At 39.8% G+C, this 27,711-nt stretch overlaps 1 protein-coding gene across 2 annotated transcripts in view; it reads left to right on the forward strand.

The window, feature by feature from the left end:
- Positions 1–27,711, forward strand: part of ARHGEF28 (Rho guanine nucleotide exchange factor 28) — a 179,528-nt gene that overhangs the window by 123,162 nt on the left and 28,655 nt on the right. Inside the window, exons 15-31 of one of the 2 annotated variants that reach the window (XR_012645767.1) lie at positions 1,113–1,236; positions 2,593–2,719; positions 3,524–3,579; positions 5,233–5,284; positions 6,690–6,837; positions 6,927–7,048; positions 8,194–8,334; positions 9,945–10,195; positions 13,454–13,576; positions 14,270–14,387; positions 15,287–15,541; positions 16,918–16,994; positions 17,932–18,110; positions 19,562–19,650; positions 21,002–21,184; positions 24,147–24,278; positions 25,058–25,146. Coding sequence is in view for 1 of the 2 variants with exons in the window: in XM_074995427.1 (XP_074851528.1) it covers positions 1,113–1,236; positions 2,593–2,719; positions 3,524–3,579; positions 5,233–5,284; positions 6,690–6,837; positions 6,927–7,048; positions 8,194–8,334; positions 9,945–10,195; positions 13,454–13,576; positions 14,270–14,387; positions 15,287–15,541; positions 16,918–16,994; positions 17,932–18,110; positions 19,562–19,650; positions 21,002–21,184; positions 24,147–24,278; positions 25,052–25,146 (2,272 nt within the window). In the remaining variant the exon portion in view is untranslated. Of the gene's footprint in view, positions 1–1,112; positions 1,237–2,592; positions 2,720–3,523; positions 3,580–5,232; positions 5,285–6,689; positions 6,838–6,926; positions 7,049–8,193; positions 8,335–9,944; positions 10,196–13,453; positions 13,577–14,269; positions 14,388–15,286; positions 15,542–16,917; positions 16,995–17,931; positions 18,111–19,561; positions 19,651–21,001; positions 21,185–24,146; positions 24,279–25,051; positions 25,147–27,711 lie in introns of both variants that reach the window. The other variant, XM_074995427.1, reaches the window with a different exon arrangement.

The following is a 27,711-nucleotide window of genomic DNA, read 5'->3' on the forward strand; positions in this document are numbered from 1 at the left end:
CAATAGTTGTTACTCTAATAGCCCTTTACTTATTGTTGAATATAGGATCATGCATTTTTCCCTACACCCCTTCGATGGAGGTGTGCTGCTTCTACTGTTACACTGCACATTATTTTTTATGCCAAGGGACATCATGAGAGCCATTTGTATACATGGTGCATACCGAATAATAAGAGGGTTTTCAGTTCATTTTCTGTGCACTTTAGAAGTCTAAGAAAACTAAAACTGTGTGTTCACGTTAGTAAAGGTTGTAATACAATGAATATACATACAGGAGAGTTAATGGTTTCACAGGCAGCCTTAACTGGCATCTCTTGACTTTTGAGTTCTTCATTTTGCAATTTTTATTGAAATTTCCTTCTACATTTATATGTTTTATTTGTTACAAATAAAAATCATTTGCATATTCTGGAACTATGTGGCTGGATGGACCAGGGAACTCTGTCTCACTCTACGTGAAGTGCAGGAAGCCACATCCCATCTTCCCCTTAGTATGTGAGGCTCACTGGTCTACCATGTGCTCCAGCCGATCCCTGAATCAGGGCTGCACCATGGTTTTGCAGCTTGCAGGCTGGCTCAGAGACACCTGTGCCTAATTCTATTTAGGACAGATAAAAAAGAAACTGCACATACAGCTAGGACTGATTCATCAGGCCACCACATTCTGCAGAGCACCTAAGCATGTGGTAAAAGGGTGTGCTGAATTAAGACCTATCAGGCTGGTGCTCATGCAGAAGAATCCTCACTGGAGTCAAAACTTCTTACTTCACAGTAGACTGCGCTCAGGCACAGCAAGGAAAAGAGAACCACCTAGAAGAGCATACAAAATATGGGAATTTGCATGCTGAGGGGTTTGATGACAGCATAATTATGTCAAACTTAAGGTATAGGTCACAATTTCTACAGTACAATTGCATGTCTTAAACCTTGTGTTATGCAGAGAATGATATCACTTTTTAATTTGATACTGACCTCTTAAACAATTATAGTTTAAAGCTGAATACATCCTGTGATAGTTGAGGCTAGGTAAAACAGAATATTAACCAGGTGCTGCTCCACTTCAAGATGTTATATGCAGTGTAATGACCTGTCTTTACTAATTTATGTTTTAGGATTAAAGAGGAGGAATGGGATAAGTATGTTATACCTACAAAAATTGAGTCAGAAAAACATAAAGTGAGTCGTACTTTCAGCTTCCTGATGAACAGAATGACTAGTACACGAAATAAGTGCAAGGTAATTTCAGATTTACATATAACTAGGTGCTTGTTAGCATAACTGAAATTCATTATAACTGTGGATCAGATCTGTCTGTTAGGTAAAAGTAAGTGATTTATGTTCCCAATTATGTATTGGGTATTTATAATACATTTTAAATTTAAATCTGATGACAAATCTGTTGAGAGTGTCCTTGTGTTGACAAACAATACTGTTAATTTTTAAAAGTAACCTTATTTTCACAGTACTGAATTCCCTTGCCAGTTTTTAATTTTACTTATCATGTGTCTTATGATTCAGCCCAAGTTTAAATGTCTGAAGTATATTTGGAAAAAGGTTTTCCTACTTGATATATAAAAATAAAAATATTAGAGAAAGTACATGTTTATTTTTCTTATTATCCACAGTAAGAACTTATTTAGCCTCTACTGTAACATTTACTCAGTTGAATAATTCTGTTTGAACTTAATACACGAGTAAATACTGGTAAGCATGTGTGAGTTGTAGAATCAGGTCCCAAACTTAGTGCTTAATGTAAACACGTAAAATAAATTGTGAAAAGTAAATCAGATATTTTCAATGTTTCATTTTTAATAATCTTAAGTCCAGATTGTGCAAAGTATGTCCATGCTGGTGACCACTTACTCACATAGTAGTTACGTTAATGTGAGTAAGTGCAATCCCAGTGTGACTGAGTGTTGTAAAATGTAGCTGTAAAGTGCTTATAGTAACACAGGAATGGAAACTTGTTTATTACAAAAATAGATGATTTTTAATGTAGCAGTTTCCCTCTGAAGATCAAAAATTGAGTTGCAATAACTAATTTTAAAAATCTACCTTTAATTACAGGTGCATGCATTTATATGTCAAATAAGGTTAACACCAGCACAAATCCCTATTTGCATATGCTAGAACCCAGTTCACACTTAGAACTGTTTGTTCTGCATATTCATGTTTTAAAAACGTGGTTTTGTGCCTTTAATTAATGGAGACTAGCTGATTAGCCACTGGTATGAGAGATGCCTTTATCTCTCTGGAGCAGTGGTTTTCAACCTTTTTCATTTGCAGACCACAAAAAATTTTAAATAGAGGTGTACATTCCTTTGGAAATCCACAGGTTGAAACCACTGGTTCTATAGTAACGATAACTTTTTGCAGACTTTTTTAGACCCACTTTGGGGACCCCAAGCTAGAAAACTACTGCTCTAGAACTTAATTTTATGAATTAGATAATATAATTGCACTGTATCTAGAAAGAGGAGATAGAGGTTTAAAGATCGATTTTCTCTCAAGAATGCTTTAAAGTTCAAATATTCTGATGGTCATGTAGCTATTTTAATCTTTCTCCTTTTGTTGGCTCTGTTGGATCTGAAGACAAAGAACAAGGAAGCCAAAGACAAACTGAACAGACATCAGTTTATAACTGGGAACATTTCAGGCAGCATTCTGTGTATGGCATGCGACAAAGTCCTCTTAGGGAAAGAATCATTGCAGTGCTCTTGTAAGTAGCTACTGATTTTTATCAGCTTTTATATAACTTTTTGACAATCTGCTGCAGAGTACTTGCTTAACATTCTATTTCAAGAGCTTACACTATCTGAATTTGAAGGTACCTACTCTGTCTGCTTGGTCGGGGTCCCCAGGACTCAGAGGCTAGATCTACACTAGCCAAAAACTTCAAAATGGCCGTGCAAATGGCCATTTTGAAGTTTACTAATGAAGCACTGAAATACATATTCAGCACCTCATTAGCATGCGGGCGGCCGCAGCACTTCGAAATTGACGTGGCTCGCCACCGTGCGGCTCGTCCAGACGGCGCTCCTTTTTGAAAGGACCCTGGCTACTTCTAAGTCCCCTTATTCCTATGAGCAGATGGGAATAAGGGGACTTCGACGTAGCCGGGGTCCTTTCGAAAAGGAGCCCTGTCTGGATGAGCCGCGCGGTGGCGAGCCGCATCAATTTCGAAGTGCCACAGCCGCCCGCATGCTGATGAGGCACTGAATATGTATTTCAGTGCTTCATTAGTAAACTTCGACATGGCCATTTGCATGTCAATTTTGAAGTTTTTCGCTAGTATAGACACGGCCAGAGAGAGGGAATAAAGATGATGGCCACTTGTTTCACAAGGGTGTCCTGCTAGTTAATTTCTCAAACAGCCCCAGGGAAAGCTAAGAGTAAAATTAAAGCCATATTTGTGGTTATTCTGTATGTGGACCTGAAGGAGGAAAAATGAAGTCCCAGGATAAAGTGCACTAATGTTTGGCTCCTTTCAATTTCAAGCTTTGAGATCTGTTTTTCTTTTCAGCCTGCAATGCGATTGTGCATAAATACTGTAAGGAATGTGCTCCTGCATGTACAAAGGTAAATTTCTGTGATTCACTCTTTGTACGCTGTTATTGTATATATTCTCTCTTGACTTTTGAACTCAATCTCCATGGTTTCTTCTATGGTGATAGCATATGCTATGAGATGCTTATGCAGAGTGTTTGAACAGAACCTTGTCTTGGTAGGGTGCTTCATAATAGGGTCGGGTTGAATGACTTATTTCTTGTATAGAGACCTTGTTACTAAAACAAACAAGATACCCCACTGGGAAAAAAAAAAGTGCAGAAATTGTCCAGACGAAGTGTCTGTATGCAAAGGCCTGAGGGAATGTCAAATATGCATCTAACACAAGCAGTAAAAATAAGCCGTCTCCTTGAATGAATAATTTATAAGTGGAGAGAAAACAGGTAGGGTCACTTCCTTTATATCTTTGGAGCATTGAGATAAATTGTTTGATTTGCATTTCTAAAGTGTATGTAAAAGGGCTGTCCTGGAGGAGCCATTGGTTTTCTGTGATCTATATAATTTCAATGTTCTTGACAGTAGACAAAATCATAAAGTACATAGCAGAGCCCCTGGGAGTGTAATAGCAAGTGTATCTCACTGTGTAATTCCCAATTCAAATGAGGGCTACATTTTAAAAGCTGTACACTGAGGGGAGCTTCTGTTTTCCAGGGATTAACAAGTGATGTGCACTTGGATAAGCCACACAAATACAAACCATTTTCTAAACTAGTGCAGTGCCTCTAGACCAGTTTTCCCTCTAATTTTTTTCCATCCTTGGGCAGAATAAATGTTATGTGCACCATGGCAGGTGCAGGGATGCACCAACAGGAGAAACCCATGCTGCCAACTGTGGGTGGCTATGGGTGCTGTGCTAATCAGTTGGGTGGCACCTGAATTTCTCCTGGGTAGAGGCCCAAGTGCTCATTTTACAGGGACCACTGATCTAGACTTGGAATTTTCATCAGTGTAGCTGAATCAAAATAGTTACTGCAGTGCACAAACCTTCAGAATAAACATGTCCAAATCTGCACTTCTAAAACAAGCATTTTTATTCTATTTTTGTCTTTTGTCTTTATCAATGTGCACCCACTGAATAGCCTGTGGATAAATTTTAGAAAAGGATCCGATGAATAAGTTGTAATGCTAAATCAGCTGCCTCTAACAGGTATTATAAATACTAGCACTGATGGATGTTTACTGGGAAGAGACCATAACCCCAGCCAGTCATCAAGAGGATAAGAGAGGAAAAACTATTTATGTGTTTTCCTCAAATGCAACACTTGTTTAAGAGTATGAAGCTTGTACCATGTAGCAAAGGGCACAAATTCTGGCTCAGACAGACTTTGAGTCAGTTTTCTTGTCTCAGGTCTCTTCAAACGAATTTAAAAAACGTAGCCCTACATGTGTAAATTGTTTTCTTTAAGCCTTCACAAGTCATACACATGTTGCAGAAACATACTTACATAACACAGTAATTTGAAAGACAATAAGCTGAATTAATTTAGTATGGTGATGTAGCTGAAATTCAATATCCTTTCGCTTTGGTTTGTTTGTCAGTAGCAGAAATTCATAATCATAATGCAGTTTGCTTGAGGGCTCTTTCAGGTGAAAGCAGATTACTGACTAGTCAGTGTGTAGTCATGTGTTATTTTATTTTAATACAAGGAAAATCTTCTTTACCAGAAATTCCAAGAGAGATACCATGCTAGGACCAGACCACAAGCTGTCCTAACAAGTAAGTAGCATAGTAAGTAAGCAAGCAAGCAAGCAAACAAGCTAAGAGGCATACATTTATCATTATAAAGTTTATTGTATAGCCTGAATAACAAAATAGTAGTACAAGAATTCTTCACAATTTTGTATGTGTATGAGCATTTTTCCATGTGACTCCCATATCTACAGTATAAGGTAGGATTTTCAGAAAGCATTCATAATTGGTTTAAGTCTTCTCCCATTGAAGTCAATGACCTCACAGAGTATTAAGTGGTGAAGGTCATTGGCTGTCTGGTTGGGCAAGAGGGCTAGAGAGTCAGAGAATTATTTTCTATGGCAGCTTCATATCACGTCAACATAGGGATGCTGACCCATTTCCCCATCCCCAGAATGAGGGGAAGGACTATTTAGGTCTGTGCCAGCGCAAGAAAAGCCCTAGTTTACCTTGTGCCCCTGGATGTAGCTAAATAACAGGTTTTATCAGGAGCTGCTGTGGGCATTTCACAAGTGACTCCTTTCCCTTAGGTCTGGGAACAAATTTTCACGCTCCCTACTGGGTAGCCAAGGAGGTAGGTTTTTTTTTTTCTTCTCCACCTTCTTCACAATGATTTGGGCCTTAGTTTGGATAAAAATTTAACTGGGACTAAGCTGTGATGCTACAACTCTCTGTGTGTCTCGGGAAGCTACTATGTAGGGAAGGGATGTGGTTATCAGACAAAATGCAATGCTCAAGTTTTTAATGGAGATATTCTCTAAAGGAGTAGAAAGAAGGACAGGGTTGATGCTGCTATAACTGTTATGGCAGGGAGTCAATCCCCTGCTCTTTTATAGCCACCTGCATTGGGGGATGTTGGTGAGGTCCCCACAAGTTGGCTGGAGACCAGGCTGGGTAAAGAGGGGACCAGGCTGCTACCCCACCTTTGTGGAAATGATTATGTAATTTCCTACAGTGAACAGTTTTATCTGCCAGTACTCCTAGACATTCAGGAACAAAGTTGTGACCTAATTACATCTGATGTCACTTGTTCTCCCTCCAACGTAGCTGGACAATGGAAGCTTTTCCACTGATAGCAGTGGGAGCACAGGTAAACCAGTTGCTGAGGTCTTTTGAAAATCCTCCCAGTCATGTACTCCGGTGTGTGGCTCAGTCATGTGTGAGTATGGGTGTGGGTGTGATGTAAGTGTGTCTGTGGCTTAAGGTTGTTTTATAGTTAAGAGTGTGAGCACCAAAGACACTCAACTTTACCCTGTAAATTGTTCTTTCATCCAGCTTAGAAAGGAACCCCGTGCTCTTGCACCATAGAAGAATATGCCCAGTGGCATCTATTGACCTATAAGAGAATTGTGTAGTATTTCATGCAGTAATCATGCCATCTATAACATCTGAGATTTTTCTACAAGACTGACACGTACATTTCCCCTCACAGATTCATCATTTAGAGACATTCCTCAGCCCACGTTCTCCTCAATGCATCCGTCTTCCTCAATGCCCATTGGACTTTCTGCTGCAAGGAAAGATGTCTCACAGCAGCCGCAGTCTTTATCCAGAAGTGTACCATGTGCCAGTTTTGAAAGGTAGAAGGCATCTATTGGTGCAGTGAGTTAACTAGATTATTCAGCATTTCTGGGTGAGTTGTTGGAAGTAAATGCTTTTTTCATTGCAGAAGAGCTATGCTACCTTTGGACCAAGACGCTGACAGTAGCAGCTGGAGGCCCAGCTCACAGTCTGAGATGCTGTTACAATCTATAGGGACCCTTTCATCAATGGATTCTTTTGTAATGGAAGGTAAGAAGTAAACTGAGAATTAAACATGTTATAATCTATGCTGCAAAATGCAAAGAGGAATTATTAATTACTAGGTTAAACTAACCTAATTATGATTCTGATCACCATTATAATGAATAGCAACGACGGGTCCTGTGGCACCTTATAGACTAACAGAAAAGTTTTGACCATGAGCTTTCGTGAGCACAGACTCACTTCATCAGATGCTGTGCTCACGAAAGCTCATGCTCAAAACTTTTCTGTTAGTCTATAAGGTGCCACAGGACCCTTCGTTGCTGTTACAGATCCAGACTAACACGGCTACCCCTCCGATATTATAATGAATGACACCATCAGATAACTGGGAACTAAAATGTGATCCGTAATATCTTACAACAGGGTCTAAATTAGTGCTGAACTCTTTGCATTAATTTTAAGTATTTTTTTATTTGTTGTCATTATGAAAAATTAACATTTAAAATATCTTGACATCCTTGCCACTAATTAAGGATATAAGAGGTTACAAAACCAAAACAGCCTTTCATTTCTTCCCAGCACTCGTAGCCAGCCCTCTCTGCTGCTGCCCCTCCCGGCTTCAAACAGAACACACATTACATCACTCATATTCCTCCCACAACATAAAAATGCTACCTCCTAACTGCCTTCCTCAACACCCATTCATGTCTGGAAAGTCAAACACATATGAGCTATTTCAAGGAAACAAGAGGAGTGAATTCCAGAGGTGAAGGACATTCTCACAAAGAAAGAACAAAATCTAGCACAAGGAATCTCAAGCTGGGTGTGCACAAATTTGAAGCATTTCCAATCAGAGGAGACATCTAGGGGTATTTCAAACAATGGTTCCGATCCTGAAAAAATATTTCTTCTGGTTCCCAAATCTCTGCTTGTTTTCACTTTGATCCATTTACACTAACATGTAATATAGTGCTGTTGCCATCATTGGAGGCTTTGTGTTTTCATTTTAATCTTCTCTCAGTACTGGTTAGAATCTTTAAATACGATTAAGCCTTCAGTTAAGGCTTACTTCAGTTCAGCCATATAACCAATTCATGAATAAATGTTCATTCATGGAGAGCTTCCTTTGCTGTGATACTACCAACCTGTTAGTGTGAGTGGTGCTTACAAAGTTTTAATTTTTATCATAGATGATGTGGATGCCACCCTCTGGACTGACCTCAGCACAGAGGCACAAGAGTTTGAGGCAGAATCGTGGAGTCTTGTTGTGGATCCAGCATTTTGTAGCAAGCAAGAAAAGGATGTTATCAAAAGGCAGGATGTAATCTTTGGTCAGTGTTTCAGTTATTTTTAAAAAGTTGAAAATAACTTGTTACAAGCAATGAGGTGGGATATACAAGTGATCTAACTGGAAAAAATGCTCAGTGCTTAATTTTAATATGAATAATTAAGAATATTTAAAGACGATGTAGGCATAAATAATGATGTATAATAATGCAGAGCTAACAGAATATCAAAGACAATTGTCTAAAGATATTCATTTGGGTTTGAAAATTAATTTCAGTGTAACCCTATTCTTGACCCATTCATCTATACATTCTGTGAACCCTGGAGAACTCAAACTTTATTTTCATGTACATTCCTGAAAAGTGAATTTTAAACTCAAATGTTGGACTAGTCATGAAAATCAAATTATGAATTTAAAGCTCAAAGTTTACACTGTCTGATAGATGTGTAAATTATCCAGTCAGGGAACTATTATACCATATGATTTATGTAATTAACCAAAAACATGAAATATGAATTATTGTAATGAATTGTTCATGGATAATCTGCAGACCAAAGAATTATTTGGCAAAGAGAGTTATAAATAATTTTGAATAATTAATACATCTGAGGAGTTCACAACTTTAGACTAATAGTTTGTGGGGAAAAAATATATGAATTCACTAAATTACTCATTGCAAATTATTTCGTCTGTTCTCTTGCTTATACCTGTTAATCTTCAGAAGTCAAAATTAAGTCCTTAAAATGCTTTAATGTTCAGTATTAAATACATTTTTAATAAAAAGTGTTTTGAAAAAGAAAGTTGATAGGTGTCTGTAGAATAAAATATCAACAATTGAAGTACGCGGTCTCATAGATAACCGAAAATAATGATATTCTTTGCAGAAAATTGATTTAAAAAACAGTCTGTGGCCAGTTTGGAGAGCCTCTCTCAAGTTTTTATTCAGTTCTTACTCAATTAATCTTCCAGGGACTTCAAATGCCCACTGAATGAGTACAGACTTCAGGATCTGTATGTCTACATATTAGTGTGCAAACAAACTAGAATAATTTAAAGAATATGCAGTATTCAGTTGCATCTAATTCTTAATGTTTATTGCTAGGCTTTGAGAGATTTAAAGTAAATGTAAGTTATTAGTATTGTGGAGGTTGGGAGTTTCCATGTTTCGGCTGACACACTTGCATTAGCACAGCATATCAGAAAGTCATTACTTTTTGATGTTAAAGTCCAACTAGGGAAAATAATTTAATAAAGAATATGATTCAGGCAAGAATTGGATTTCAGTATTTTTGGCTGTGCCTCTGCTTGGCATTGATGCTGTATTGGTCAGCATAGTGCAGTAGAGGGAGCCAGAGGAGCTTTCTACAGAGTAGCTGCCTCTGTGAAAATTGTATTCTCTTCTGTGCATGCGTTCCTGCATGCAAATATCTGTATTTTCCCTTTCGTTCTCTACCTCCTTCAGACCCACAATTTGTGTGCCATGGGGAGAGCAAATGCAACCATGGGGTGGGAAATAGTTTTAATTCTTGTCACAGAAGAAATAATATTTATGTCTGTATATTTGAATGTTAAACTATGTAATACATGTCAAATAACATGATGGAAAATATCTAATCAGATTATTACACTGCCTCATCTTCCTTTAAACTGCAGAGCTGATGCAAACAGAAGTGCATCACATCCACACCCTCTTCATTATGTCTGAAATATTCAGGAAAGGAATGAAGGAAGAATTGCAACTAGACCACAGCACTGTAGACAAAATATTTCCCTGCTTAGATGAACTGCTAGAGATCCACAGGCAATTCTTCTGCGCTATGAAGGAGAGAAGACAGGAATCATGTAAGGGAGGAAATGAGAGAAATTTTGTAATCAACAGAATTGGAGACATCCTCGTGCAGCAGGTAAAGAGATGAACAAAATTAAATCTTTGCATATTCAAGAGTTTAAAAATTTTGTGGGGCAGGGAGATAACTAGATCTCTTAGGATTGGTTAATAAGCAGCAAAGATTTTCACTTCTTGGTTACGGCTTCAGATTCCATGCATACTTGATGACACGTGGTGGAGGGAAACATTGAAAACAGTTTCAATGACCTATTTGTATGTTTGATAGCCAGAATCAAGTTCATAGTAGACAGTTGCTCCTGTCACTTAATCTACCACCAGCACTGGTACTAGCTGACCTAGTTGTTGAGCTAAGGATTGCAAGAATGAATTATCCTCTCATCTCTGGAAGAAGGTCTTCCAAAACAGCATCGATGTATTTTGGCAAGGGCATGTGAGGCAACTTGTTTTACTACTACATGTGTTGACCTGTACTTGAGAGTGGCTGAAGCAGTATCTGTGATTGGACCAAGTTCTGTGGGTGAGAGAAAGAAAGGCTTTCAAGCTTCCATAGAGCTCATCTTTAAGTCTGGGAAAGGTTCTCACAGTGTCACAGCCAAATAAAAGGTGGCACAGATTGTTTATCATAAGTAGTTAACACTTAGGATCGTTCAAGGTGAAGTGATAACTTAGCTCTCAAGTTTCAGGGAGAGAAAGGGGAGAAAAAATCTGCTGGGGGGGAGAGAAAGGAGTAAATGGGTTATAGATTGTTGCAATTAATCATACATCCAGTATCGTTATTCATTCCCTGATTTTTAGTATCTAGCAAAGTATCTTAACGTTATGTCTACCTCTTAAAAGGCCATTTTGAAGAAGAATTTCTGGAAAAATGCTCCACAAAATCAATGATGTACCTGAGGTACATGGATGATGTTTCAGTCCTCATAGATTTCCATTGCAATTTCCACAACCAGTACCCTTCCATAAAACTCTCTCTCGAACATTCCCCAACTAGCCTCAAGTTCCTGGATATCACAATCAGCTTCTGCAATAGAATACTACAGGTAGCTGTATACAAGCAACCCACAGATCATCACACCTACATTCATAGATCCAGTCACTACCCTAAACACATCAAAAAATCCTGTTGTCTGCAGCCAGCCGCTTGAATATCCTAGAATATGCTCAGAGAAGAAAAGTCTGGGATATACACCCTAACACATTTTAAAGCACCTTCACCAAATAAGGACAGTCCACCAGAGAATTAAATCGCATCATGGGATGGGTCACCCAAGCACCCTGACAGAGCGTGCTTCAGTATGAAATAACCCCTCCCTCCACCCGCCCCCGACCTCTCCTAGGTCACACAGTGGAACTCATATACCAGAGGGGGGCTGCTGATGGCCATTAACCAAATTATAAACCACTTACGATAGAAACATTTTAAGCCTGGGCAGCACCATAGTTCCAGTCCCTTCAAACAGTTATCTTCGAACAGTTACAATACGTGTTTGGTAGAGACCACATACTGTAAGAAACCTATCTTCAACCTCTTCTCTTTGCCTTCAAACATCCCCCAACCTCATATAACATGTAGTCAGAAGCAAACTCTCCACAGACCATGGCTCACCAGCTGAAAGTGGCACAGTCCCAGGCAGAATAATGGATACAAACTGGCTGGTATATCTCCAATGCAATAATGATCAACACGTCTTTTAAAGTCATAGGGCCTATCTCAACATTACTATCACATCATGTGCTATATGTCACTGGTGCACTACATGCTTCAGTAACAACTATGTGGGTGAAACTAGATAATCACTTTGTTGTTGAATGAACTTACACAGGAAATTGATAGAAGTCAAAAATACTGTGTCTCCTGGTGGTCAACATTTTCACAAAATGATCACTCTATATCTGATCTGTCAATCCCCATCTTCAAAGGAAACCTGCAAAAGATGAACCCTGGGAGCTTAAATTCCTAATTCTGCGATAATAAATAAATGATATAATAAATAAATATATATATCACATAATAAATATGATATGTTAAAAAAATAATGGTCTGAATAGAGACACTGGATTTATGGCTAATTACAACTACCCAAAACACATTTAACTATATTCCCTCTCCAGCTTTCTCCTCCCTCTCCCTGACTAGAAAGGTTTTAACCAGCTACTTCACCTTGAATGGTCCCTCTAAGTATGGCCTAACTACTTATGCTAAACAGTCTGTTCAACATTATATTTAGCTGTGAAACTCTGTGTACATTTCCCAGACCTTAAGAATAGCTATGTGTAAACTCAAAAGTTTGTGTCCCACACCAACAAAAGTTGGTACAATAGAACATATTACCTCACCCAACTTGTCTGTCTAACCTCATGGGACTATAATGACTGCAACAACACAGTACCTTAGGGGCAATGCATGAGGGAGGCATGTGCCACCAAATGCTATAGGCAGGAAGGTCAAGAGGCCATTAGTGGGAGGGTCTGGCACCAGCAGCAAGGTTCCCCTCCCCCATCACTGGCAGTGGCCAGGGGAAGCCGAGCGACATGGCCCTAGCTCACTTTGTTCCGCCGAGTCCTGGTGCATTGCTTGGAGGAGGGGGGCGGGACCACCTCCCACACTCACTAGTGGGAAATGGAGTGGCACAGCACAGGGGAGCAGAGTGAGCTAAGGTCACATCATTCCGCTTCCCCTGATCACTGCCAGCGAGTGCTGATGGACCTGATTGAGAGATCTGCTCTGGTAGACCCCTGGGCCATATCAGTTGGGGAGAGGGAAGGGGCCGAGCAATGGCAGGGAGAGAGCGGGACTAGGGAGGCAGTGAAGTTCTGGGATGGAGGAATGATTGTCCTGGCAATCCCCTGGGATACAGGTGGTACGGGGAGGAGTTGTGCCAGGGAGAGGGGGAGAGCAGACACATGGCTGATGCTCTTTTGTCCCTCTTCACTGTATTTGAAAAGTGACAGCACAAATAATGATTAAAACAAGCAAGTTTCTAAAATTCTCCATCTTATTAAACTCAGGTAATATTAATAGCAGAGCTAAGGATATTTGTTTGAAGTTTAAAATTAAACATATAGACCTGCATGCAATTCACCTCACTTGTGCAAGTAGTTGTTTTTACAGTCAATCTGTTCTATCTGTGCAAATCTCCATAGGCCTGATTCTGCATTCCTTATGCAGAGTGAAACTCCCATTGATTTGAAGGATGCAGTGTCAGGATCTGTTAACACTGATAGGAATTACAATATATAGTATGCAAAAATCCTTAAACATTCTGCTTACAGTTACATATATTGTTGAATACAAGTTTCTTATTTTCATCAGTTTTCAGAGGAAAGTGCCAATAAAATGAAGAATATATATGGAGAATTTTGTAGTCATCAAAAAGAAGCTGTTAGTCTCTTTAAAGAGCTGCAACAAAATAAGAAGTTCCAGAATTTTATTAAAGTAAGTGCTTAAAAAATGTGACTGTTGAAGTGGCTAGAAAATATATTCATAATTTGTAGTTTCAATTTAAACAACACAAGGCCTGATTTTAAGAAGCAGTCTCTCATTTTATTCCTGAAATTTTGTGAGCACATATAATTGTATGTGCAAAGTGGGAAATTGGATTGAGTTCCTTTCAAAGATCAGATCCAGGGTATTTAATAGCTCTGTTGCAATAGCTTATTAAAACAGAGTCGTGTTGAACGAGAGAGTTGGTAAATTACATTTGTGTTTAGATTAGAAAAATCTTTGGACATCAGTCTGTCATACACATACATTCCAGTTATAAGCCACCTCATCAATTTTATCTTTAAGACATCCTGCTATAAACCACCCCAACTGTATAGGAAAGGTCTCCATGCTAAATGAAGGATTATATATCAAATGAGGCACAGATAATGAACATAAAATTAGATTATGTGTGTAATCTGCAGCTTCTCAGCATTAATTGGAAAGATAGCTACAGACTGTGGATAATTGGGAGTATCAGGATGACATCTGACATTTCAGTGGGGATAGTGCAGCTAATGTAACATTTTTGTCAGCTTTAGTTTATTCTAGCACATATAGAGCTAATCCTTTTGTTGTTAGTAAATTCGTATTTTAAAGTAACTTTCCTACTTACGATAAAATATGCAAATTTATTTTTTAAAGCTGCGAAATAGCAATCTTTTGGCTAGACGTCGAGGAATCCCAGAATGCATTCTGCTTGTCACTCAGCGAATCACAAAATACCCAGTCCTGGTAGAAAGGATATTGCAGTACTCAAAAGGTAAGGGACAGATTCAGTTTGCGTCCTGTCAGAGAAAATCTGCAACTTTAATACCTCTTTTGCTTAATATATGCAACGTAGTCCCAAAGCATGAAATTTGCAATTGTTCCAAGAACCAACACAAAACTCGTGTGCATCATTTAAGCTATCTTTAAGGGGTTAATATCACCCACTCAGTACATCGGGCATGTATCTTTGTTAAGAATGGATAAACTTTAAAAGCTTCAGAGGTCATGTTCAGATAAGCCTCAAACATCTGAAGAATCTAATTGTTTTAGCGGAAGATCTTGAATGTCAGCTGTGAAACTTTTTTGGGACTAAACCTGGAAAACTATTTAAATGAATTCAAGAAAGTGGCTCACAACTGGTTTTGGGCAATAAATAGTACAAAATGTTTTCCACAACGAGTCATATAAAGTTGTTTTAATTTTTTCTGTGCCCATTTTGAATATTTTAGGGATCGATAAACTGACCAGCATATTTGCCAAAAGGGGAATTTGCAATTATTCATGCTGTAAACCAGATTATAAATTATTTTCATCCATTCTGGAACACAACATGACATGTGATCTATGTATATAATGTATATGTTAAATTTTGAAAACCAGAAGTTAAGTCCTTGTATAGAATCAGCAATACATGAATCATTTGCAGAAACTATTTGGCAAATAATTTTGACTACTGAATAAATCTGAGATAATTACAAACTGCTGCGGGGTATAAAAGGCAATACTTTTCAAATACATTACTTACCAGAAATTAATTTCCCAGGTCTACCTACGATATAGCTGTTGGTTTAAGTCTTGAATTGTGTTAATCAGCTCATATAAAATGAGGAAAAGATGTCATCCGTTGAATGAGAATGAGCTGTAATGTTGTTGGTTCTTTGTTTCCTACAGAAGGAACAGAAGAGCATAAAGATTTATGCAAAGCCCATTCCTTGATTAAGGACATGATTGCAGCAGTAGACTTGAAAGTCAATGAATATGAGAAAAGGCAAAAACTGCTGGAGATTCTCAATAAGATTGAAAACAAAACTTACACCAAACTGAAAAATGGCCATGTTTTCAGGAAGCAAGACCTGAAAAAGAAAGAGCGGACACTTTTGCATGAAGGTTTGGTATACTGGAAAACTGCTACCGGACGTTTCAAAGGTACCACGTCCTTGCAAAGAAATTTCATGGCTCTTTATTTGCAAATAATGTATCAAAATTAGCACTGGAGTCATGAAGAACCAAGAAATGATGCTAATCACTGGCATAATCACGCAGGCGCAGAGCCAGATTCACATATGACACAGCTAATCACATAAGATTCTTTCACTCTGCTACTGTTTGCATTTCTTGCTGTAAACCTGCTCCTTTTCACCCATAGCATGCAGCTTACGTGCACGTTACCTTGTGTTGTACTGACATGTAAATTTACACCACCCGGTACCTCTCATCTGATTTTGTACAAAGTATGAAAATCAGACTTTCCTGAACTTCCAACACCCTTGTTTGAAAAGAAAACAGAGTATCAAATTTAACTGGAGCCACACACCATATTTACATCTAAGTACAGAATTCAGTCTTTGGTGTTTAATCATCCAGTTTTCTCTTTTTGCTGTCATGAACATCCCATTGAAAGCCAACTATTCTTATACATTAGAAAAAAAATGCACACATACTTTTTTACCCACACTTCCTTGTGCTGTAATTATATTGAGTCTCATCAACCACATAAATAAGTGTGAGTCTGTCCTCTAATGTGATTTCTCTAAAGATCACCTAGGCCATGTCTACGTTAGCCCCAAACTTCGAAATGGCCATGTAAATGGCCATTTCGAAGTTTACTAATGAAGCGCTGAAATACATATTCAGCGCCTCATTAGCATGCGGGCGGCTACGGTACTTCAAAATTGATGCGGCTTGTCACCGCACGGCTCATCCCAATGGGGCTCCTTTTCGAAAGGACCCCACCTACTTCAAAGTCCCCTTATTCCCATCTGCTCATAGGAATAAGGGGACTTCAAAGTAGGTGGGGTCCTTTTGAAAAGGAGCCCCGTCAGGATGAGCCGCGCGGCGGCGAGCCGCATCAATTTCAAAGTGTCGCGGCCGCCCGCATGCTAATGAGACGCTGAACATGTATTTCAGCGCTTCATTAGTAAACTTCGAAATGGCCATGTAAATGGCCATTTCAAAGTTTGGGGCTAGTGTAGACATAGCCCTAGTCACCTGTGGAAGAGGTGCATTTTAGCTAGTGTCCCTTTTTTCCTTCCAAGTTAGTACTGAATGAGTTTTCTGGCATTCTGTTGCAGGAAGGTGGCAGCTAAAAATGCTATCATTCACTCAAACTGTAAAACAGTAGCCTGAAGTTGTTTGGGGCATACTGTGATGAGGTGCAGACATTTCTTGCTGGATTTACTGTAAGAATGCTGAACAGTTTCTATTGATCAGGGTTTGTCTTCAAGTTAAAAGAAGCATTCTTTTATTTATTTACTTATTTATTTATTTATATCTTTAATTAAAACCATTCTTTTTTTTTAAAGATAGCTTAGCTCTGCTTCTAACTGATGTGCTGCTGTTTTTACAAGAAAAAGATCAAAAATATATATTTGCGGCTGTTGTAAGTATAGAAACATTTTAATACATACTTTAAATATTTTATTTGCATGTTTCTTCAAAGTAGGATGCTCGTCTAGGTTTTGTTATCCAATTATACTGATAGTGACATTGATTATTTTTTCTGGTGCTAGGAATCTTGTCTAAGCAAAAATTAATTAATATATGGAAAATTAAAATTAATTCCAAAGTTAAAATATATAACTTAAGGTGAGAGAATTGAGCAGAGAAGAGAGGGGAGGAATTGTTGCCAAGTTGTGTCTCACCCGCTTGGAAAGGTTCATAAATAAAGCAGGTTCTTTTAGGTTTTTTTCTATAAAATTAATTTTAAAATCTGTGAAGAAAAGCTGGAGATTTGTTCTAATCACAAATATAATACCATATGTATTACATAAAAATACATGAAAGGCCTGTGAGTACATTTTTTTTGAAAGCACCTAGGTGAATTTGAAGTCTAAGTCTCATGGAAAGTCAATAGGGCATAGGCTTCTAAATCTCTTGGTTGGTTTTGAAAATTTTACCTTTGAGGAACATTACACTGTCCTAAGCAATTTTATTTAACATGAGGTCTAACAGTATTTTAAGTGCCTCTTAGATATCTGTAAAAAGACAGGAAACATTATTACTAACCTAGTCTGACACTGCAGTCTCACATTTTTAAACAAATAAACACCAGTTTTTATCCCAGCAGTGTATTGCCAGGACAGTGTAAAATTCATCATAATTTGATTGTTGAAAGGAACACTTGAAAGAATATTTATTTGCTTGATCATTCAAAACTTGAGCCTACCAGCTGATCTTTGGCAAAATCCTCTTTGAATGTGACCATAAGCATCAAGACTAAGATTAATTTGACAAAGTAATAACGGTGCTTTTAAAAATGTTTATCTTTTATTATAGGATTGTTTTTCTTATTCATGTGTTGTGATCATTTTCTATAGGACCAGAAACCTTCAGTTATATGCCTTCAGAAGCTGATAGTAAGAGAGGTAGCCAATGAAGAAAGAGGGATGTTTCTGATTAGCGCGTCATCTGCAGGGCCTGAGATGTATGAGATTCATACAAACTCAAAAGAAGAACGCAGTAACTGGATGAGGCAGATTCAAAATGCAGTGGAAAGGTACAGGAAGACGTATCTGTTTTTTTTACCATGCAAACCGAGTGCATATCTGATGGCACAAATTGTGTATCTCCAGAGCTGTGCCAAGTCTGTCAGTTCTGGATTACTTGGCGCTCAGCAAGCCATTTTGGGTGTCAGTTTTGTTTCACGTGGATTTTCACCCCGCAGCCAAATTCAGCAAAGGCTTAAGATAATTTGACATCAGTATCTGGATCCCACTGTTCTATGTTAAGGTTCTGTGCATTGCCAGATGCTCATGGGAGTCACCCACTTGATCCAGTGGTGATATGGAGTTTCTGACAGTATGCCTGTGGAGCAGCCTTATTCTGAAATAAGATCGCACAAGCCATGGGGAGACTGGAACCCGCTTGCCCCTGTTTCCCAGCTCCTGCCACTCTGGGATTCAGGAAACTGACCAGCCCTGGTGGTTTCTGGCTTAAGTTAAAATCTGGTGGTTTCTGGCTCCCCTCCCCTTGCAGGAAAATTTGAGTTATGCAGGGTTTGCAGGAGCAACCCCTGGGTAACTCCAGGGTTTACTGTATTAGTCATCCCCTGCCCACCCCACAGACCTGACCCTTGGCCAGGTTTTAACCCCCCCCCAAATCCCAAACAGCCCCCAGCCTTAAACCCCCCCACACCAGCCCCAAAGCATCCCCCATCTTAGAGCGGCCACACACTGCCCTGAGCCACACACTCCCCCAGCAGCCCCAAACTGCCCCCAGTTTTACACCCCACCAGCAGCCCCAAACCACCCCCAGCCTTAGATTCTCCCTGCAGCCCCAAACTACCCCCAGCCTTACACCCCTTCCCCGCAACCCCAAACTTCCCCCCAGTCTTAGACCCCCCTGCATTCCTAAATACCTAGGTATAAGGTAATTGCTGTCCCTAGTGACAGAGAGAGCTGCTGGAGATGGCAGCTCTCTCTACTGATAGATATCTGCCTGAGGCAGCAGTGTTAAGAAACTGCAAATGGCTTCTTTGACAGCCACATGCATCTGGGAACTGCCCAGCTGGCGAACTGTAACAAATCTAATGGGACCCATGTCTGGGTCCCGACTCCCAGGCTGGGAATCCCTGCTGTACATACAAACACTACATCCTATTTCTGGTACCAAACTATTCAAATACATCAGAAAAGTACTTAAACTCAGCTGGTTTATGTCAAGTTATAACCATTTGGAATGAATTGGAGACTTTTACATGTATTTTAATGGGAATTTAGTGTCACTCTTATGAGTTTTCGCCTATGAGCAGAAATTTGGGAACCAATTGTGCTCCTATAGCGAGGGATGAGTGTATTAAATACTTTTTAAATGTTGCAGAAAGGTCTGCGTCTCTGTTAAAATACAAGTTGCAAGTACTGCATTGTAGTTTTAGTATCTGAAATTTATGTATGTATGTGATACACAGATTTAACTTTGTCAGCCTTTGTTTGCATTTCAACTTTAAAGTTGCCCAGAGGAAGAAGGAAAAATTAGCGAATCTGATGAGGATAGACAGATAGCTGAAGCCAAAGCAGCCAAGATACAAAAATATCAAGGTACAGTTCCTCTCACACTATGCTTAAAATTCCAGTGCCAGAGACATAGAAGTTTAAACAATAATCGGGATTAGTGACTAATAAAGGGATGTGCATCAAGTACTAAGACACCAGAATCCTGACTTCAGGATGGTTCTATGACAGATAAGCAGACGTGGTAAAGCAAGGGAATGCTTTGACATGCGTGACTTGAGTGTACACATTTATTTCATTGTATGCACCTATTTTATATTTTTAGCCCACTGCAGCCAAGAAAAATATTTTAAAAGGCCAATGAAACTTAACTAAAACTTAACAAACTAGAGTTGGCTAAAACTAAAATCCTTACCAGAGGTTCCCAGGAATATTGCCGATCAAACTGTCAAGTCAGAATTTTCCCAAAGACCGGTTCCTTTCTCTTTGTGGGAGGGAGAGAGGGAGAGTCGGGGGTGTTTTTGCCCACTACTTCTGTAGTCCAGGTACCTTTTAAAATGCATTACCTCTCGATGAAGTTTCTTCCAGCTGTGAGGGGGGAGGCAAGAGTCCTGTGGTGAAAGGGAGTCTTTCTTGTTGTTTGTTAGAATGCAGATTGATCTGTTCCTGCCCTCCCCCACCTTCTCTGCCAAAGAATGGCCATTTGATGGGTGATTGCCAGTCAGATTTGATGATACTTGGCTAGAGGTGCCAGTTTGTCTTTTGTCTTTGAAAAACATTTTCCCCTCTACCCCATATTTATCCCTTAGACACGTTTCATTCATAATTCTGACTTAAGTTCATAATTGTACATATAATTTACATGTCACCATAATGTTATTGACCTGCAAGTGGTTAGTTTTCAAATGATACTTCACAAGGCATATTTTGAACAAAGATTAGAGTGATACATAGGTTATGAGTAATAGAGGTGTATCTAGTTATAATGAGAAGATGACTTTAGGTCTCCATTGGGACCTTTGTGGTGGAGGCTTATGAGAGATGCACTGAATCCTCACTTCCTCTAGCTGCCTTAGTCAGAGCTCCTCTCTGGATTAGCCCATTTTGGGGGCTGAATCAGATGGCCTCAATAGAGTCAAGATTACCCCACTAGAATTTCTTAGCAGTCCGACTTTCTGCCACTGTGGGAATTTTCTGCCAGGACCTGTATCAGCTTTCATCAGTGCAGACCATGAACAGAATGAATCTTGTCCGTTTCAGTTTACAAAAGGTATTATGCAAACTGAGTCACTCCTTGGCTTTGCTCATAGGTACGTAGTAGCTTTCAGTTAGCAGTGGTTATGCAGCAGACAGATGAGAAGAGCAGTGGGGAGCATACTTTACCTTCAGAATGGAATGGTGTTATTGCTAACACGACATGTTCAAATTTGGTTAATAGAATCTCTGAGTAACCAGGACCAGCAGATCTGCAGTTACTTGGAAGACAAGCTGCATATCTATGCAGAGCTTGGGGATATGAGTGGATTTGAAGATGTTCATGTGGAACCTCATCTCCTTATAAAACCTGACTCTGGAGAAATGCCACAGGCTTCCTCATTGTTGGCAGCAGCTCTCCGGGAAGGTGAGATTGTCTGTGAGGAAATGAAGCAGTGACTGCAGACCACAAGCACCAGCTTGCAGCTTTCCCCAGGGGTGCTCAACTCCTGCTCTGCTCCAGGCTTTATCCACACAAAACCCCCACCTGCACCCTGCCCCTTCCCACCCCTGCTGTGCCCCAGGCCATGATCTCACTCCATCTCTTCCCCCAGGCTCCCCCTCTTCTTGTCCCCACTCTGTCCCGCCCTGCCTCTTTCCATCCAGTTCCATTCCCTCCCCCACCTGTGCCCCATCCCCACTCCCTCCTCTCTCTCAGCACCTCCTGCACACCATGAAATAGCTGACCTGTGGCAGGCGTTGAGATGGAGAGAGGGAGAGGAGTTGATTGTTAGGGCTGCCAGCAGGTGGGAAGCATTGAGGGTGAGGGAGGGGTGCTTGGCTGCACGTAGATGTTAAGCACCTACTGATTTTGCATTCCAGCCCTGGATCATGCGCAGAATTGGTGCCTATGATGTAGGCAGGTCCAAAGAGAGGTATTTGAAGTAAATAATCTGTTGAAACCTTCTTAGTTTGCAGTCATATTGCCTTGTGGTGAGGTTTAGCAGGTATTCCAATAGCTCAGCAGGATTGAGCTATGTGAATAGCTGGATAAGAGATTTCTAAGAAATATCTACCCTGGTGCTGTGGGTTGCATGTTTTATGGAGTTAGAGAAATACAGAGCTGGAAGGGATCATGTTAAACTTAGACCTTTCCTTACTGGTCCAATCAGTTCATAAAAACCTCCAATGCTAGAGATTCCACAACCTCCCTTGGAAGTCTGTCCTAGAAGTTAACTACTTTTACAGTTAGAAAGTTTTTACTAATGCTACTTGTGCTACCTTCAGTGGACACTGAGAGCAATTGATCACTGTCCCTTTTATAACAGTCTTTTATGTATTTGAAAACTCTTATTAGAGCCTTCCTCAGTCGTCTTTTTTGAAGACAAAACATACCCAACTTTCTAACCTATTTTCATATGTCATATTTTCTAACCCTTTACAGGTTTTTTTTTGTACTTTTTTCTGCACTTTCCCCAGTTTGTATACATTTTTTTAAAAATGTGGTTGTACACTTAAATATTTCTTCTCAAGTACAGTATCCTGTACTTTTTCCCTATTGAATGTCACCTGTTTTATTTCAGACCAATTCTCCAATTTGTCAAGGTCATTTTAAATTCTAATCTTGTCTTCTGAAGGGCATGCAACTTCTCCTAGCTTAGTGTTCTGCACAAATTCTGTAAGTAAACCCTCCACTCTGTTCTCCATTTCATCAAGACTACGTGTACACGGCATTCCCCTTTTAGAGGAGGAATGCAAATAAGGGAGATTGAAAATGCAAATTAAGTGCAAATTTGCAGATCTCACACTTCATTTGCATAATCTCACACAATCGCATTTCCAGAAGAAAACAAAAGCAGCCATGTAGACAGGGTTCCTTTGGGGGGAAAAAACACATTTTCGAAAGAACACTTCTTCCTGAAATAAAATAGGAAGAAGGGTTTTTTCAGAATTGTTTTTTTCCTCCCAAAGGAGATCTCCCTCATTTTTCATTCCTCCTCCGAAGGGGGGATGTAGTGTAGATGTAGCCCAAAGAAAATGTTGACTAGTACTAGACCCAGCATGGACCTCTGCAGGACCTTACTAGATGTATTCTCCCAGTTTGACAGTGAGCAGTTGATCACTATTCTTTGAGTAAGGTTTTTCAACCAGTTGTGACCCTGCCATGTAGTAATTTCATTTAGATCACCGTGTTGTAGTTTGTTCATGAACATTTCATGTGAGATTGTATCAAAAGCCTTATTCAGCTCAAGATGTAGCATGTCTACTTCTCCCTTTCCCCTCTCCCCATCCAATCCTGTCAAAGAAGGAAACAGTGACACAGGATGGTTGCAATCAGTGGAGAAAAATGACCCATGTTTTGGAGGTCTTCATGAATGGAGAAATGTTTTCTTCTAATATTATTTAAAACAAAACACATTTTCGAAAGAACACTTCTTCCTGAAATAAAATAGGAAGAAGGGTTTTTTCAGAATTGTTTTTTTCCTCCCAAAGGAGATCTCCCTCATTTTTCATTCCTCCTCCGAAGGGGGGATGTAGTGTAGATGTAGCCCAAAGAAAATGTTGACTAGTACTAGACCCAGCATGGACCTCTGCAGGACCTTACTAGATGTATTCTCCCAGTTTGACAGTGAGCAGTTGATCACTATTCTTTGAGTAAGGTTTTTCAACCAGTTGTGACCCTGCCATGTAGTAATTTCATTTAGATCACCGTGTTGTAGTTTGTTCATGAACATTTCATGTGAGATTGTATCAAAAGCCTTATTCAGCTCAAGATGTAGCATGTCTACTTCTCCCTTTCCCCTCTCCCCATCCAATCCTGTCAAAGAAGGAAACAGTGACACAGGATGGTTGCAATCAGTGGAGAAAAATGACCCATGTTTTGGAGGTCTTCATGAATGGAGAAATGTTTTCTTCTAATATTATTTAAAACAAAACACATTTGAATGAAATGTACTGAGTCACTGTCTGTGGAGAAAGACATAGATTTACAGTGCAAAACCGCAAGTTCTCAAAGGAAATACATCAGTTGCCAAGAAAGTATTATTTAGTTGCTGGAAAGCTGCATCTCCATTGTCATAATGGAGCCTGAGCTGTCTGCGGGTGCCTCTTATGAAATAATCATCTCCTGAAATCAATCAGCATTATATAAGTTACTCATAACTAAGTGTAATGAAGCATACACACATCGTCCTCATCCTCCCCCTTTTTAATTTTGATTTTCTTTCCCACCTCCCTTGCTCTTGACTCTGCCTTAGACATCAGGGTTTTGAGGCTGATGCTACAGCAGTTCCAAGGAGATCACTTTCCAGTACAAAAATACTGTGATTACTTGTGCAGAATGCATCTGTTTCATTTATTTCTATAATATATTCTATTTTCCTTTCCAGCTGAAAGCCTCCACGTTGCTGTAATATTATCACAAGCAAATGATGCAAACAGGTCAACAGAGAAGAGTACTGAAGACCCAGGCTTGATACCCCCACCTGGGGCCAGTGAAATGTTGGCCTCTTCTATTGGCTGTAAGTAAATCCTGACACATTCACTTGCCCAGATAACCGTACTAATTGTCTCCGGATGTTTCCTAGCCTGCTGCATTCCAGACAGTGTAGGATCAATTAAAATTGATACAGTAGTAGTAATTTAAAAAAAAAATAGAAGGGAGCAGCTCCTCAGCTAGTTTACATTGTCATAATTTCATTGAGGTCAGTGGATAATTTACACCAGCGGGGGTCTTCTGTGATGCGTACCTTCCTACAGTCAACATTAATATTTCATATAGGTATAACACTATCTTGTCTGTACTGTTCAACTCCAGACCAGCGTATATTGCCTTTTAAATAATTTCCACTGACTGTCATGAGAGGGTCTGTGAATCGATCGATGTGTGGAGCTTGACATTCCAGTAATTACCACCATTGTGTAGTGTAGGTTTCTTAGCTTGCATTGAAAATGCCAGTTGAAAATTCTGGTGGAAAACCCTGTGAAACTACTGCTACAGAGAACTCCGTTACATTTGTTAATTTTTTTTTTATACAGGTGGGGAATGTCTTATTTTTTGAGGTAGAAAAGAAAGCAAATGCCACCTTTTCGCTCACCTTTTCGTATTTCCCATCAGCATTTATAGACAGAATGGGGGACAGTTCATGTCAATCTGCAATTTGGTGTTTTGTAGGGTCATCATACTATGTGCTGTTTGTTTCTCTGCTTAGAATACGAATGTACTATGTCATGCTTAGCATTTTTCTTATTTTTCTACCTCTCCCACATATTTTGTTGGGGTTTTCATTGCTAGCTACAGAAATCGAAGGAGCCGAAGACTCTTTTGACTTCAGTCCCAGGATGTGTCATGCTGTGACTGAAGTGGCAGGTTCTGTGGTGGAGGAAAAGGTACTGTAAATGATATCTCTTGCTGTGTGCTTGTATGACACCCACCCCAATGGCCTGGAGGTTCCTGCGGGGCAGATAGATAGATAAATAAATCAATAATAAAACTGTGAACTCGAAGGACTGTATCTGTGCCCATAACACTGGATGGGACGTTTTGTTAAGCTCAAATAAATGAAAAGAAATGAAATGAAGGTCACTAACCCACGAATGTCTTTAGAAAAATCACTGTGGCAGACATACAAGCCTGTGAGCTAGAGGAGTAGCAACCACCTCTCTGTACCACTTACATACAGGCTACTGGAGGGTTACCGTATTTGAACTTTCAAAAAAGAGGACACGCTCCCTCTCAGGGGTATCTGTATCAGTATCTGCCAGCTCAGGTTGTATTAATGTACTATACATTATACTATACTATCCTTAACACCAACCTATGTTGGACTGATAGTGGGAATCCCTCCACTCCCAACTCTGGCACCTGGCAGTGAAAGCCCTTCACCCCATCCTATCACAAATAGGAATTCTGCTGGCTGTCCTAATCAGGGTGCTTAGACCCTGCTACCGACTCCCTTATAGAAAAGGGTTGGTGTTCTTACACAAAGTTTTGAATTTTACTCAGACACAAAGCAGGCCAATTTTTAAATAAGAGACAGCCACTAATTCAAAACCCCTTAACTCTTCAAACAACATATGCAATTAGTCCTAAACTGTCAGATGCAAAAATCTTTCCCAGGTTGTGCCTACATGTGCAGCATCACAGACAGCAGCAAGATGCTTTTTTCAGAAAGTTAGACAAGGGATCAAAATCGGGCAAAACCTGAGGACTTCCTGTGGAGATAAGGAGAGATCTGGGAGTTTTACAGAGAAGCAATAAAAAGGAGTGAGAGAGATGGGGGAAAATACTAAAAATGAAAGTAAAATTGTAAAAGTGCTTTAAAAAGTTTTAAAAAAGCCTAGCAGAGGAGTAAAAGTGAGTAAAATTGGACAAAACCTAGGTGATTTGCAATAATCCAACCTGGGGTTTGTGGAGACACATTCAAAACCATCACAGACTTCAAGTCAAAACAGCTGGGAGCCAGTTTCTTGCTGTGCAAAAATCAGTTACCAATAGGTGGCAGACTAAGCATGCACAAGAGAAGTGACAAGGGATTTCAAGGGCAGCCCATGGTTCCAAGTATTTCTTAAGAAAATAGTTATGGGCACCCATTGTCTATATGTTCTGACTGGCCATTCACCACTTTTTAGTGATGTCAGTGGCCAGGCAGGCACAGATGTTATTTTAGTTCCATTTCAGGCCCAGTATATGAAATTAAAAAGGTTGAGGAAGGAAGAATGGTTGATTGTCTTTTCCTCCCTAGACACCCCCATTTCTCTCTTTAACGTAAAAGATGTAAGGTTTTAAAGCAACTCCCACCATCTGCCCTGCCGCCTGTACCACCCTTCCCTCTCTCTTGTGATTTGTTCCCTCCCTTCTCATGGTCACCCTCTTTCCCACTGTATATTTAACCAAAGCTGCCTACCTGTTTCTACATTGCTGCTCACCTCTGCGACCTGGCCACAAGTGGGGAGGCCACTGTTTCCATTTTTTTAGTGCTCCTGTTGCACTGGGGCTTCTGCAGGGAATCTGCCGCAGAGCTGAGCAGCACTGAAGGAGCAACATTTCGGTTAAAGGTTTAACTGTGAGGAGGGATGATAGAAGATGGAAAGGGAAAGAGATGGGGGGAGGGAAATGTGGCAAGTTTAATGTTTCCACTTCCTCCTGACCTTGGCTGCGTTCTCAGCAGCAACAGCTTCTGACCTTTCTGCCCTCACTTCTTCTATCAAAACTGAATCAGGCCCCTATTTTACTCTTTATAATCAAAAGTAAGATGCGACAGTAAGTTTTTGTCCACAACATGATGCTGAGGATGCTTCTGTTGTCATGAAGAAGTGAGAGAGAGTCCAAATATTCCAGCAACCAAAAACAGGTGAACAGTAATCCTGGCTGCATCTACACTGCCCCTCCCTTTTGGAAGGAGCATGTAAATGCAGCAGATTGAAAATGCTAATGAGGTGCTGATATGAATATTCAGTGCCTCATTTGCATAATGACAGCCGTTCACCACGTTGAAAGTGCTGCTTTCAAAATGCAAACTAGCCATGTAGATGGCATTAATTCGAAAGGAAGCCATACATTCAAAAGCACCTTTCTTTCTGAAAAAATTAGGAAGAAGGGCGCTTTGGAAAGTGGGGCTTCCTTTCGAAGGTACCCCATCTACAGGGCTGTTTTGCATTTAGAAAGCAGCTCTTCCAAAATGGTGAGTGGCTGCTATTATGCAAATGAGGTACTGCATATTCATATCCACACCTCCTTAGCATTTTCAATCGGCTGCATTTACATGCCCCTTCCAAAAGGGAGGGGCAGCGTAGACGCAGCCATAGTGTGTTCGAAGTAGTCAGAAAGGGTCATTTAGCCGCTCTCTGTTCTTCCTCATCCTTTTCATAGGAGCTGTTTTTCAAGATGGAAGCAGTGCTGGTAACTACTCCACTTCTGCCTAAACCCCGATTTCTAAATTTTCAAAGTGTTAG

This window comes from Carettochelys insculpta, chromosome 5 (assembly GCF_033958435.1).
Source record: "Carettochelys insculpta isolate YL-2023 chromosome 5, ASM3395843v1, whole genome shotgun sequence".
Classification (NCBI taxonomy): Eukaryota; Metazoa; Chordata; order Testudines; family Carettochelyidae; genus Carettochelys; species Carettochelys insculpta.